This window comes from Primulina eburnea, chromosome 13 (genome assembly GCF_022965805.1).
Source record: "Primulina eburnea isolate SZY01 chromosome 13, ASM2296580v1, whole genome shotgun sequence".
Classification (NCBI taxonomy): Eukaryota; Viridiplantae; Streptophyta; class Magnoliopsida; order Lamiales; family Gesneriaceae; genus Primulina; species Primulina eburnea.
In genome coordinates this window covers 21,301,733-21,317,155 of record NC_133113.1, presented here as the reverse complement: position 1 = coordinate 21,317,155, position 15,423 = coordinate 21,301,733, and the positions used below count along the sequence as shown (strand labels likewise).

General features: G+C 34.9%; 1 protein-coding gene and 1 long non-coding RNA gene across 2 annotated transcripts; one reads left to right on the top strand and one right to left on the bottom strand.

Moving 5' to 3' along the window:
- Positions 1-1,366: 1,366 nt before the first annotated feature.
- LOC140808854 (uncharacterized) lies at positions 1,367-2,261 on the bottom strand. The gene is made up of 3 exons (XR_012113028.1): positions 1,796-2,261; positions 1,551-1,714; positions 1,367-1,450 (listed from the first exon to the last, which is right to left on the bottom strand). It is a non-coding gene; the product is annotated as an uncharacterized lncRNA (long non-coding RNA).
- Positions 2,262-6,011: 3,750 nt separating this feature from the next.
- Positions 6,012-15,301, top strand: LOC140808845 (vacuolar protein sorting-associated protein 51 homolog). Its single transcript, XM_073166141.1, has 20 exons — positions 6,012-6,298; positions 7,489-7,628; positions 7,876-7,930; positions 8,042-8,149; positions 8,490-8,588; positions 8,744-8,821; positions 9,153-9,230; positions 9,465-9,620; positions 9,934-10,034; positions 10,140-10,207; positions 11,237-11,310; positions 11,425-11,491; positions 12,536-12,654; positions 13,006-13,272; positions 13,389-13,505; positions 13,888-13,959; positions 14,059-14,109; positions 14,362-14,592; positions 14,675-14,851; positions 15,064-15,301. The coding sequence occupies exons 1-20, from the start codon at positions 6,119-6,121 to the stop codon at positions 15,178-15,180; spliced, it is 2,355 nt and encodes a 784-aa protein (XP_073022242.1). The 5' UTR covers positions 6,012-6,118; the 3' UTR covers positions 15,181-15,301.
- The last annotated feature ends 122 nt before the right edge of the window (positions 15,302-15,423 follow it).

The window sequence follows — 15,423 nt, the reverse complement described above, 5'->3', positions numbered from 1 at the left end:
AACAAAAATCCAACTAAGAGCTTGAATCAAAGAAAGGAAAGCAATGAATGAAGAAACCCTAGTCTCCCAAGAGCTGCAAAACGAGAAAGAGAGGAAAGAATGAGGGAAAAGTGAGCAACTCATCCAATTATATCACTTAAAACTCGAAACACGCTTCTACTGTACATGCACCGCGGGTGCGGTGTGCCCTCGGCAACTCAACCAAAAATCTGAAAATGTCGACCGCGGGTGCCCTCTGGTCACTGCCTAAACACCGCAGGTGCGCTACTCCTTGCACCGCGGGTGCGCTGAGGCTACTGGAAAAACAACCGAAATCTGAAGCACGAGACCGGGGGTGCGGTGCCTTACTGACCGCGGGTGCAGTCACCTCTGTAGTCAAAAACCAACTCTACGCAACAAAGATCGAATCACAGCGCTGATACAATACAACTACACATCAACTAATATCAACGACACCACAAAACAATTATAACCAACAATACTATAACCCATAATCACAACTCTTAACATCACACTATACTAAACTCAACTAAATAGTCTATAAACATACGAAATCTTAAACCGTACCGTACACTAGGCTTGGCTATTGCACGAACATTCTAGCTCTTTTCTCAAAAGTCATAGACATCATATCATTCATAAGAAGATGACGCAGTTCTTCATCTGTCATAAGTTCTTCCTCTACTGTGAACAATCTTAACTTATGACCCGAAGTTTTTTCAAAAGCACGAGTCAAAGACGGATCGCTCACAAGTTTTATATTTGGATACACCTCATCTACTCTCATAAATGGAATATCTTCATATCTTTGCCTTGATGTCTCGCCTTGATCTGAGAGAATAATACATACAATTTTGTCATTTTCATATTAACGATTAAAAATAATTCAAATATTGATAAGTTAAAATCATATAACTAACGATAAAACTTACCAAAATTGGCACTCATTGTATGCAATCTCCCAAACATATCCTTCAAACTCGATATATCGATCTGCATATTTTTCAAAAGATTCATGATCTCGGCTTGGTCCTTTTGTATCGTCCCAACTTTTTCCTCCAAACTTGTCAAACGAAGGTCATACATATCTACACCAGATGTATGATCTGTATGCATAGATGTATGTCTCATGTCAGTCAATGGAGGAGACGGTTGATTCACGTATAAAGGACCCTCATATGACCGAGAAGATTTTCGGACTTTATCTCGAGATGATCTGGAGTATGTATGTATACGTGAATGGTCGGGGAAACTAAAGATCCTTGGTTTGTACACCCACTTCTTCCTCTGCATCGCCCAATGGATCTTGACTGCACACTACTTTAATATCCTGGCTAATCAACTTCGTAATGCGATTGATTACCATATTATCATAATCAACAAAATCGCCAGTCATATAATGTGCAGACATCAGCTCCTCCGTGGTGGGAATGAGGATCCCCAAAATATCCTATATTAATCATTAACATTAAACATGAAAATTAGTTAAAAATTAACAAAAAAATATATTAGATAATACAAAAAATAAATAAAGTGATTTTTTTATTTACCTTGATATGTACATTTTTAAATGATTTGTTCACGTCATCCATGGAAGGGGAATGGTTCTTGTTCCATTTCCTAGTCAACCAACGACACATCTGAGGCATCGGTGACCTTCCCGACATCTAGCGAACACTCCAGCAATTGCTGGAAAATATTCATAAGCCAAAATCTAGCATAAATAAATAAACACATTTATTAGTATGATATAAAATAATAAGGATATTTCATATAATGAACAATATTTACTTACCTGTAAAGGATGAATAAATCCACTTACATGGAAGCTACCGCACCCACTGAAATCTGGATCATGCCCACGGCATGCTACCAAATTTTCATAGCTTCTAAACTTATTTTCAAGATCTTTTCTAAGTCCATAAGAACTTCTTCAAAAGTTATTCTACCCCATGGATAGCTAATAAAACTATCAAAATTATTAACTAATCTAATCCATTCTAAATCGTTTGTATCATTTTTATTTTTTCTTTGTCTACCTAATACACCAACCACAAACAAAAGTCATGCCAATTTCAACTTTTCAATGTCTATCTCTTCTCCTGAGTCATTCTCGTATTCATCCATTCTATCTATAAAATATTCCAGACCTATACAGTCTTTTCCACCAAAATGCCTCCACCTAAATTCATCTTCTTCAGGAATCAGAGGATAAACGTTTGAGCAATTTAGGCTCGTTAACAAACAATACTCTAACAATGAACACCTTAAACGTCGTTTACGATATATCATCCAAAATTCAGCACATCCAATATTGTACGTTTGTCTACTCATCAAAAACCATAACAATTCATTTGAATTGTTGTGGGGTGTATTCAATTCAGAGTTTTGATGACTTTTAATGCCTTTTTTAAAATGATAGACTTTTATGGATTTGATAGATTTTTATTGACTTTTACAGAATCTCACAAATTTATTGTAACGTCCAGATTCGACGACTGTCCTCACTGTATCAAGATGAGTCTTTCCAGCGTGCTTATGTCCTCACTCACACGCACCCTAGAAAACATCCCAGGAGGTTACTCATCCCAAAATTGCCCAAAGTCAAGCACGCTTCACTTTGGAATTCTTATGTGATGAGCTACCGAAAAGAAGATGCACATTCGTGATATGAGTAGTACAAATCAAATATTTTAAGCCCTCTTCAACTGTACAGTCCATTACATTGAACAGTCTCGGAATCCCTCTCATTCCCGTGTGGGTCGGTTCATTCATGTTCCCTCCACCTAGAAGCTTGCCAGGAGCCGCTCATTGTCCGTGCAACTGATGGCACCGGCGATCACCCCCCGCTCTCTTCGACTCTGGGCCTCACATGCCCACCAGCTTCCGCTTGTTTCGTCCCTGAACCACACCGTACTAAGAGAGGTTGGCTCTGGTATCAACTGTAACGCCCCAGATTTGACGACTGTCCTCACTGTATCAAGACGAGTCTTTTCAGCGTGCTTATGTCTTCACTCACACACACCCTAGGAAACTTCTCAGGAGGTCACCCATCCCAAAATTGCCCCAAGTCAAGCACGCTTAACTTTGGAGTTCTTATGTGATGAGCTACCGAAAAGAAGATGCACCTTCGTGATATGAGTAGTACAAATCAAATCTTTTAAGCCCTCTTCAACTGTACAGTCCATTACATTGAACAGTCTCGGAATCCCTCTCATTCCCGTGTGGGTCGGTTCATTCATGTTACTTCCACCTAAAAGCCTGCCAGGAGCCGCTCATTGTCCGTGCAACTGATGGCACCGGCGATCACCCCACGCCCTCTTCGGCCCCGGGCCTCACATTTATAACCAGATTTATGTGGATTTATGAAGACTTTTTGACATGATTTTTATAGACTTCTGTGAATTTTTTTTATAAATTTTGTGCTTAATTGTAACATATTATTTTTTATTAATTTCTTTGAACAAATAATTAATTGACATATATAACATATTTATTTTGAAATAGTTTTTCAATATTTATATTAATAAATTTATTTACTAATTTAAAAATTAAATCATTTAATCCTTACATGTGTATATATGTGGGTTTTTATGCATATTTGTAATTTTTTTAAAATACATCAATTGATTAATCTGGAACCTTGTTTTTGAATTGATAATATACACGTTAAAAGAATATTATTTATGTGGATATAATTTTGTATAAAAATAGCATAGCTTACATATTAATTGAAAATGCTAAAAAGAATTTTAAAAATCATGGTTGTTGCGAGGCTGTTCAATTATTAAGAATTAAGCGATATTTTTTTGGATCATCTTTTATTATTATTGAATATTACATTAATTAGTATAAATCATAAATTAAAAATCACAAAATCAATTCTAGAATTCAAAATTTCCTATGATATTAAAATAAAAATTATTAAATGAAAAATCAGCCAAAATAAAAATTTTGAAAAGTAAAGATGAAAATATATATAGAGATACACTTCAAAAAATTTGAGAGAGTGATAGAGATAGATAAAAGGAGAGAAGATAAGAAGAGAGGTTATGTAAAGCGACAGAGGCATGACGTTTCTCAAATAGGTATGACGAAGATTGAACAACTCTTTTGCATATTCAGGGTGACGACCTTGACCAGTGAATTCAATTGGAGATAATAACGAGCACCTCTTAAAGGACCCAAGAATTGACGTCGATTTGCATATCCACAATCCACTAAAAAATTTACCTATCGAACAGTATTTGTAGAATCAAGTAACCAATGGATAAAATATATGATCTTGAAAATTACAAAATTTTAAAATAAGTAGCATATAGAACAAAAATATAAGAACAATTTTGTAAAAAATTTATTTATCTATCACACACCGTTTGATGCAAACGATAAACACCTGAAATCCAGATGTACAAACTTCCCCATATCACATTATATGCAAAAAATTGGAGCGCACACATAAACAGACAGAAACAAATAACGAATTGAACACAGAAATAGATACATAAAAATTATAATATGTTTTTTTTAATCAAATCAGTAATGATTCAAGAAAGGAATTATACCTCTGAAATTCGAGGAACTCTTGACTTGTCTTTATAGAGGAGAAAAGTGTCGTCTTTGAATGAGGAAGATAGATATATGGGTGAGAAATATATTTTATTCAATTAAAAGTCTACAAAAATCTCTAGGGTGAGTAGAAGAGAATTTTTGAGTTTCGATAGATGTACCTAGAGTTTTAAGGCTTGTACATAAAGAATTATATTAGAGTCATTGTAAATCTATGGAATTATTGGATACATATAGATTTTTATAGATTTTTAAAAGTCAAGTTTGAATACCACTAGAATTTTTAATATTCTAGAAAAATCTAATTTGAATACCACTAAATTTTTATAGAGTTTATAAAAGTTCATGTTCTAAATCGATTGTATCATTTTTATTTTTTCTTTGTCTACCTAATACACCAATCACAAACAAAAGTCATGCCAATTTCAACTTTTCAATGTCTATCTCTTCTCCTGAGTCATTCTCGTATTCATCCATTCTAACTATTCACCAAAATGCCTCCACCTAAATTCATCTTCATCAGGAATCAGAGGATAAACGTTTGAGCAATGTAGCCCCGTTAACAAACAATACTCTAACAATGAACACCTTAAAGGTCGTTTACAATATATCATCCAAAATTCATCACATCCAATATTGTAAGTTTGTCTACTCATCAAAAACCATAACAATTCAAATGAATTGTTATAATCCTTAGTACATATAATTAAATTACCGAATTGAGTATACTGGACCAAATATTCTATTTCTTTCTTATTAAAAAAGAATTGATTCCTTCCAATTTTAGTGGGAAAGTAAATCTGCAAAAAAAAAACCAAAAACAAAAATGTTAAATAATGTCTGATCATTTAAAAAATTGGGTCGAGGTGGGTCGAACTCTTCACACTTGGGTCGAGCTCGACCCACGCTCATCACCCTGGGTCGAGTCTCAACCCAGGGTGAGGAGCTCATCACCCTGGGGGACTCGACCCAGGGTGAAGAGCTCGACCCACAAGCTCTTCACACCAATCAAGCTCTAAGAGCTCGACCCAGGGCCTGGGGCGAGAATAACTTCACACTTTCGACCCACTAAAATTCAAAATAAAAAATTGATAATTTATCAATACTTGATTCTCTCGTATGATTTGTTGCAGAGGAATATCATGTAGACTCATTGTTAGCCAAAAATCAAAACAATTGAGGTGAGGAAATTTGAAAAGAAAATGTTTTGTGTGAAGATTATGAAGGAATGAAGTTAAATGTGGATTGGGTTGAGTTAGGTCACGCGAGTTTTATTTTTAATTAAATTATAAATTTTATTATGTATATAAAATTTAAATAAATAATTAAATACATTAATGAAAAAAATTAGTTTTTAAACCATTTTTAAAACATGAATAAAAAAATAAATTACTCTCACTCCATTTTATTTAATAAACCTTTCCATCAATACCCTTCTCCTCATTTTCCCAAACAATTACTATCATAGGAAGAATAATGTAATAAATAGCTTTTCGACGCCACTGGTGGTCTTCGAAATCGAATCTATATTGAAGAAGAATCAACAGAAATGGATGTAGAAGGAGTGCCGTTGGATGATAAGGCGAAGAGAATGAGGGATCTGCTATCAAGCTTCTACTCCACCGATCCTTCTTCTGCATCGCTGCCGGCGCATACTCCCTCCAGATTCGCCACCCTCGACACCATCGATACCTCTTCATTTGACGTCGATCAGTACATGAATCTCCTCGTACGCTACCCATTCTCGTTTACTGATTTCAGTTTCGGAACTGTATCATGTCATATGTTGTTTTTTTTTTTTTTGGCTCTCAATTGGACTCCTAGTTGATCGATTTTTTTTAATTCTTAATTTTGAAGATTTTCCAATATACATATTTTGTCATTGAATTTTACGTGAATTCTCTCTTTTTTTGGCACCGAGGTCAATTTTTCTTTCCTTTTTCTTATATGTGTTTTTACTTTGATTCATCAACTTGAATTCTTGCTCCGGAACTCTTTCTTGATCAGCATAGCTGATTTTTCCTTGAGAAAAAAAATGTCTCAACCCCTTAGAGGCTGAAATGTGCCATTTATTTTATGTGAGGTGTCCATTGGTTCACGAGATGTGTGATAAGAAAAGGTTTTTCACTAGTTGCTTTGATTCTATGTCAGTTTCGTTCTAAGAAAAGTTTGTGCGGATAATTAGAAATATGGGTGTTTATTTTCCTGGTCTACATAGTATGAGTGGAAACTAAATTGTAAATTTATCTGAAAAATGTGTAAAAAAAATGTCTGTTGAGATTGGTTGAACAGTTAGTTCCTTTAGCAAGTATATCTATTTATCCTTGTAGAACCAAAAATATTTTTATATGTTTAATTGTTGTCGAAGGTTAAGACAGCCAATTTAACAAATGTATCATGATGCTTAGGAATGAAATGAGTTAGAGCATTTATTCAGACATAATGATGTTTCAACCATGTTCGTTATCAAAGTACCAACCATTTGTATATATGTGGTGCTGCAGAGATTGCAGATATTTGCACCGTGATGTTATGCAACTACTTGTATCTTCTCTATATGTGCTTTTTGGTTGTTTGTTGGGTGAATTATATACCTGTTATACCATGATAAGTGGTTACCTTAGGAGCTATGGTTGTTCTGGCATATTCAGCAGTCCAGCCTATTAGTTTTTTTGGAGAAGCACAGAAGATGCATTTTCATTTTTATTGTAGTTTGTTTTTCATTTTTAGCCTACCTCTCTCCCACATTCTGGTCAATTAGGATCTTGTTTTATCATGGACTCGAGTAAGCCTCATTTAGTAGGCAAAATTTGTTATGTAGCTTTAATATAATTTCATGTTCACCACAATGGTGTTGAGGCTACCTGCTTTCTACTGGCAACTACAAACAGGAAGAAGTGAGTTAAGTTGATTGTGTAGGTACAAAAGTCAAACCTGGAAGGACTTCTTCAGAAGCACGTCGAAATGGCTTCTGAGATAAAGAATCTTGATACTGACCTGCAAATGTTAGTGTATGAGAATTACAATAAGTTCATCTCTGCAACTGATACAATCAAAAGGTACATCTTGTCACAATGCTGGAAAAGCTTCCATTTGTTTTTTAATAAATGTGAAATCCAACATCATAGCTAATCTATTTACTTTTCAAACAAGTATATAGAGGATTATCCAGTTGTCGCCATTTATTTTACTTCTGTGTGGATCTTAATCACCCTCAAACTAGTCTTTGTTAACTTGTATTGTGTTAAAACTTTTAGTCTGCATTGTAAACATTTGTGCAGAGTCTGATATGTTAGCTGTATGTAGGATGAAAAATAACATTGTTGGCATGGAAACAAACATGGAGCAGCTTCTTGAAAAGGTGTTTGGTAAAGGATTTTTTTTGTTATGGTGAAACACAGTTATCAAGGTAACGATAGGTTTGAAAAAGTACGTTATTTACTAAACACTTATTTTCTCTATAAATTTCCAGATAATTTCTGTGCAATCTAGAAGTGATGGGGTCAACACATCTCTCCATGAAAAGAGAGAACATATAGAGAAGCTGCATCGCACACGCAATCTTCTGCGAAAACTTCAGGTATTGAAGTGATGCATCGACTTTTTACTGCCTCTTTCTACAGCTTTCCTGCTATTTAAACTTTTTAAGTACAATATAATTCTGAACAACTTTTCTAACAGATGTGCGACATTTTGCAAGCATGAAATGATAATAAAGTTACAGTAACAGGCATCGATCAACCTACAGTGGTTCTGGATCATGCATTTATTAGAGTTCTAGATAAACTAATAATTGTATTTTATCTCTGGCTCAGATAAATGGAGTATTTTCTGTTTTCTTTACTTCTATTTTTATGTTGAGCATATCCTGAAAATTTGACCTTGAGGGAGTTTAAGGGATTCCAAATTTTTGTGAGCAGTTTATCTATGACTTACCTACAAGACTTGAAAAGTGTATCAAAGCAGAAGCATATTCTGATGCCGTGAAGTTCTATACTGGAGCCATGCCAATTTTCAAGGTTGGTATCTTCTTAACTCATTAATATGCCTGGAACAATCTTTTTGACGCTATGCATCTATCTCTGTCTACCTGTCACTATGGACATGATACACCGATCTATCTGTATATCAATAGTTGTCCTACTTCTCACCCTTTTGTTCTTTCCTTTACAAGGCATATGGGGATTCTTCTTTTCAAGACTGTAAGCAAGCATCAGAAAAGGCAGTGACCACAGTTACTAAAAACTTGCAGGCATGTCCTTTTTATTTTATTGAGCAGGTTTTCTACATGAATTCAAGATGATCAATAACTGATGTTTAGTGAGGGTCAAATATAAAATGATAGGTCGACACATAAAAGAGACCGAGTAGTTACTCTAATAGCTTCTTAATTAATATATAGGTGTAGATATATACCTAATAAAGACCTGTCTACTCAAAAAAAATATAAAACATACTTTTTCTCTCCCTTTTTCCAGGAACGATTAAAATAACACCAAATATAGGGAAACCTTCATTATTTTTTAGCAAATCTGACAATTTTTTTCTGAAGTGCTGCATTTTACATTAATATTTATTTTCAGGGTAAGGTTTTCTCAGATTCCGAATCCATTCAAACAAGGGCTGAAGCTGTCATGCTTCTTAAGCAGTTGGACTTTCCAGTATGAATTTCTCTGGCGTTTTTCATTATGAGATATTCTAAATCATCTGTCCACTATGCTATGCTAAGATTGTAGCATGTCATACACTTTATTAACTCAGTGTCTGTAGAATTCTTTGGTTTAAGTAGATCATTTGCAATTACAAGAACAGTACTTTGGTTTTCACTTTTTTTTTGGGTCTATATTATCAATATCCATCTTTATTTAATGATTATTTACATTTTTGTTGGATAGGTTGAAACTCTGAAGGTTAAATTGTTTGAAAAGCTGGAACAGTTCCTCGTGGACCTACATCTTGAGACTGAAGAACTAGAAAAAGGTTCATTCGGTGTTAATTCATCTTCTAATCAGGGAAGTACACCTGATTCAAGTTCTGCCACTGCTCATGAGGTGATGGAAGGATATAAGATCTCTTAATATGTGTTCTTATCACTTTTGAAATTTTTGAATGGGAAAAACATATAACTATTCAGATGGACATGGAATTAGAAATTTGTTTGCCTAATGTACATGTGCCATAAGTACCGACAAGAGCTGTGTTCTGCTAATAAAAAATGAGTTTTCTTTGTTTACGAAAAAAGTAATTTATTCTTCAGCAGCACTGGATGAAATATTATTCTTGTGTTTCTCAGAAGTTTAACCCCAAATTTAGGTACCAAGTATGATATTCACTTTTTTTGCTTTAAATATAACTTACTCTTAGGCTTCGATTCGTGAATTCACCGAAGCTATTGGTGCTTATAGAGTTATATTCTTGCATTCAGAGCAAGAGCTATCAAAACTCGCCCAGGAACTTGTCACAAAGTAAGACGGCTTGTTATTAACCAGTATCATTTTGTTATATCTTTCTATCCATGTGATAAAACTGGGGTAAATATCATACTATATTTGGTGTTCCCTGAATCATAGGAACTTTGAAGCCTTTCATCAACAATTGAAGAAGCAAGCTCACTCTGTAGATCTTTTGGCAAGCCTACGTAAGTTAACTCTATCCCAGTGCTTACTTTATTATTAATCTCAACAACTGTAGATGCCATTTTGCTGTTTCCGATTTCTGAAGCTAATAGCTTCTCATCTTTCTGTATTGCTTGGATGAATGAACCTTTTTCTGTCAAATCATGGGTTCTGTGGTGGTTAATAATTTGGTTGATGCTCTAAAATTGCATTCAAAGAGACGGTGGGAATTATGAAAGTAGGTGATGTAGAATGCAACAGTAGTAAGTCCTTTATGAAGATGTATTATGAGGTTTTACTATCTTTTCCAATAAGATTGTACATGTTTTAAGCATGATCTCGGCTAGAAGTATTTATGGTATGAATTATGATACTATAGATGCGCGGAGAGATGCTGAACTATGTTTTGAAAGGGAATGAAACTAATTTTTTATGCATCAAGTTTCTTGTTATAATGGTGTATCGATGACTTCATTCTCTATATCGGCATCTGTAGCTGTTGGCAGCTCCAGAAGGTTAAGTGGCCTCCAGATATTGGATTTGTTCCCGCAATTAAGGCAGAGCGATGTGTTCCAAAATGAGTCTTAACTCTTATGCAACCTATCTTGCTTTCATGTATCCCAATTCAGCTTCTTGGATAGTCTAAGAGACATTAAAAGCTCAGTGTTGTTTGACTTGAGATTTATTCTGTGCATCACATTGTATTCTGTGCTCCTTACTATATTTAATCATACTATCGATTGGAATACATAAGAAGCATAGCGGATAATCATGTCTTGGGGCTTCATGAATAAGTTGTTCTTGCTTTATATATATTATGGATAAGGTTGAAAGAAAGGTGATTAAAATCTTCCTTCATGTCTTTAACTTGTCCTACTACTTGATTCTCTTTCATTGGCATGAAATTTAGATCAGATGAGTTGTGAACCATTGCATTTCTGCTAGTTATATCTCTTCTGCTTTATCTAATCTGTTGTCTGAGGACTATATGGATGGCACGGATTTTCACAAGCCTTTGCTTTCTTCTTTTGATCCAACATCATATTTTTCAGGAGTAATCTGGAATGATGTGCTTCTGATGGATGAAGTGCTACCTGAAGCTTCTCTTCCCACGTTTTCTTTGCAGGTCTTATGACTTCATGTCAATGCTTGAAGTAAAATATAGTAGAATATTCTTACTCTCAGTCATGTAGGTTTATTGCATTGTTGAAAGATAAGCTGATACATATAATGGTTTCAGTCTGCCAGTGATGCTGTCAAAGAGTATATTTTCGGCGCATTTAATCGTCTTTTATTTGATATTTCAGGTTAGTGTTATGTTTCTATTTGTAGAAATTCAGAAACTTTGGGTCAGTGGGATACACGTATTGTTGTTACGAGGCAAATGACTCATTATATGTTGTTGATGTTTTAAGCAAGTTTGCTGTATTGTAGAAGTATAAATCATTCTGGTCCTTGTGCAAGCTATTTGCTGATTATCTAGAGAGAGCATTTTTTAGAATGTATAGCTAAACAGGGTGAAATGAAACAAATGAGCGTCAAATATTTTCCTTTTATTAACACTAGTAACAGAGCACACGTTAGGTATGCAATGCAATACACATATGCACTATATTATATGTTTTATTAAACTTCAATTTTAGAAATTAACTTGACATATTACTATTTTAGAGAATTGGAACAAACAAAACACACCAAGAGACCGATGTTGGTGGTTATTCTACATAACATATTCGGTTTAGGTTGGATTCTCATCTGTTTACTAACAATCCAAATTTAAATTCTATCCTTCAGACTTTGGGTTTCCCTAATTAACACCCGATTTCTATAAATGCCATAGATATCCGTGTTACTTAATTTGATAAATATTAATTCACAAACATTACTTTTTGTAGAAATTATTGATAGAGATGCTCTTCAGAATATCAAAAAGGGGTGTCTTTACTCATTTTATGAGAAATCTCTGTGTATTGCAAAAATGTAAAAACATATACCCTGCTTTCACCCTGTGACCACCATTTCCTTTCCCTTTCAGAAGATATTATCAAAATGAGATGGGCGGTATGCTTATGAAAATAATGTGTATCTATTGGGTCCAACGCTGTGTGCAAGAAGCAAGAAACCTACATTCATTTTATTTTCTGGATGCTGTTCTTTCTTAATTGTTTAAAAAATCGTCACCCTTGTATTTTAAATTTTTTCATAATTTATAATTCTTAAAGCATTATAATTTCTTGGGATGATGTCGGGTATAAGAGTTGCTGGATTTCATAATATATAATATGGTAAAAAAAGGAGTTACTGGATATCAACATGTATTCAGAACAGTGACCTATTCTGTTATTTGATAGATACCCTGACTAAAGTCCAAGTTACTCAAAAGGAGGGAATTGAGCAAGAGTATACTTTGCAGGCAGCCCTTGAGGCCAGCAAACAGGCGGTGATCCATGGCAGTATGAATGCCTTACTGGTATAGATAAAACTATCAAACATTTTTAATCATTCTGCTCTGTTTTGTCGTGTTTTACTCTTGAATCATTTTGAATCTGGAGTAAAAAAATTTACTGAGACCTTAGAATACTCTAGAATTCTTTTTGGGGGCTGGTGTACAGATTAATGAATCAGATAGTTTCCGTGTAAGCTAGATGGACCATCCAAGTTAGTATGAAATCCAAAAGGCATATCTAGTTGAGGCATATTTTGCGTATTTTGCTTAAGACATTGTTAAAAATCACATAGTGCAATGATGCTGTCCAATATGTCAATTGTCATCATACTTTTGCTGCTTCATGATTTTTCTGTAACTTGTCTTTAAACCCAGGAGTTCCGTCAGTTACTTTGTGAAAACCCAAAATTGTTACTAAAGCTGAGAGGCGAAATAATTGACTGGGTCCAAGAAGGATTTCAAAATTTCTTTAGGAAATTGGACGGCTATTTCCTCTTGCTCTCTGGAAAGAGGACTGAAGCTAGTCAAGATGTGAATTTGATAGAGAGAATTCCAGGTGACAAAATTGCCGCTGGGCTTGTTCTTGTGTTGGCTCAGTTATCTGTTTTCATTGAACAAAGTGCCATTCCGATAATTACTGAGGCAAGGATTTAACTCTTATCGATGATTTGTTGTTCGGTCCTCTGATTTAAACGAGGTTTCCAATTATTCCTCTGAGGGCTTTGGATTTTATATAATACTCATTGCCATGATTTCAGGAAATAGCAACTCATTTTTCTGGTGGTGGGGTGAGAAGCTCTGAGTATGGTCCTGCCTTTGTCCCAGGGGAAATTTGCCGCATCTTTCGGTCGTCTGCTGAAGTGTTATTGAACTTTGTAAGCTTTCTATATCCAAATTTCGATTTGTGATAAATAGGTTAAATGTGAGATCAAATTTAGTGGTACTGTTAAATAAGTGATGCTTTACATTATCTGAGGAGACTGTTCATGATTTCATCTCATAGCTTACCAAATGCTATAATTTCTGGCCACAATTTCTTTGCTGCGGTCGAGCTTATTAGCTGTTGGATGTTTTAAAATAGTATTTTGTTATGCGGACAGTTTGGATTATGTTATCATTTTATATGGTATGGTGTTGCTTGCCAAAACGTGATGAATACATGAAGAGATAATTAAGGCATGGATAAAGTACCTATATACTAATAATATTTTCACTTTATATAATTTTCTATAGTTTTAACACACTTACCGTTTCCAGTACATAAAGGTGAGAACTGAGAAAATAACGGTACTTTTAAAGAGGAGGTTCACTGCACCAAATTGGGTCAAGGTGAGTACAGTGCTCGAAATTGTGAATTTAAATTATTTTATGGACACTTCAGTATCTCTGAGATATATATTATACTGGAGTTTCTGTCCCTTTTTGTAGCATAAAGAACCCAGAGAAGTGCATATGTTTGTGGATCTTCTTCTTCGGGAGGTAATACGATTACTATCTTTTCATGTTTTGTTTTTAAACAGTTTATGGCATGTTCAGGCCATGTAATATCTTGTGAGATTTGCCATCACCACTTGGTTGAAGTGGCATAAACCTCTTCCCCTTTAAGGGAGAGATGTGGTTTTGAACCCACGTAAAAATCTCCTTTTCCATTGTAATGATTACTATATCTTTATATACCAATTTATGAATGCTTATGAACCTAAATAATTGTTCATTAATTTCATATGTTAGTTCGAAGAAATAAGAAATGAAGCAACCCAAATTTTGCCTCAAGGACTTCATCGGAAGCATCGCCGGAACGACAGCAATGGGAGCACCACATCCTCACGCAGTAATCCTTTGAGGGATGACAGACTGGGCCATTCGAATACTCAAAAGGCTAGAAGTCAGCTTCTAGAGACCCATCTTGCAAAGTTGTTCAAGCAGAAAATGGAAATTTTCACAAAAATAGAGTTCACACAGGTTGGGGAACTATTGCTTGTGCAAAAATGAGTAGAGCTAGTAGCAGCATGTATGGTGATTGAATTGGCAATTATTTTTTCAGGGTTCTGTCTTAACAGAAACAGTGAAGCTTTCATTAAAGAGTTTACAAGAATTTGTACGGCTCCAGACATTTAATCGGAGTGGATTCCAGCAAATTCAGTTGGACATTCACTTTTTGAAGACTGCTCTAAAGCATATAGCTGATGACGAAGCTGCCATAGATTTCTTGCTTGATGAGGTAAGAAATGCTTGCGATGTTATCTTCTTCTGTCTTACGCTGCATTTGTTCAATCACTCTTAAACTTGCCAAAGAAGCAACCGCGTCCAAGTCGGTATCTTTTACTGGTTCGGTTCTATTTGGTTTTTATTTTCACTAGTGCCAGCCTAGCATGCTTTTTAATATTCGTGGTTGGAATGAAAGATTGAGAACTGTAATTTCTTATTGAGCAGGTTATTGTTGGAACAGCAGAACGCTGTCTTGATCCGATTCCTCTTGAACCCCCGATCTTGGACAGACTTGTGCAAGCTAAGTTGGCCAAGACTTCTGAGCAAAGCTATGTTTCTTAAAATGGGATATTCAAATCTTTTGCTATTAATACTATACGAAATTTTTTAGGGTGAGATTTTATTCTTACGGATCATTGTAGTCGATTCGAACAAAGCGCAATCTGAAGTTCTTTATTACTGACTATACTTTCTTTTGGCAGTTTAGTTATCCGCTACCCCTGTTTTTCACTCTTTCCTGAGTCTTGAATTCGTCCAGCAAGTTTGCGACACTAAATTGAAAATACTAATCCAAAAAAGACATGA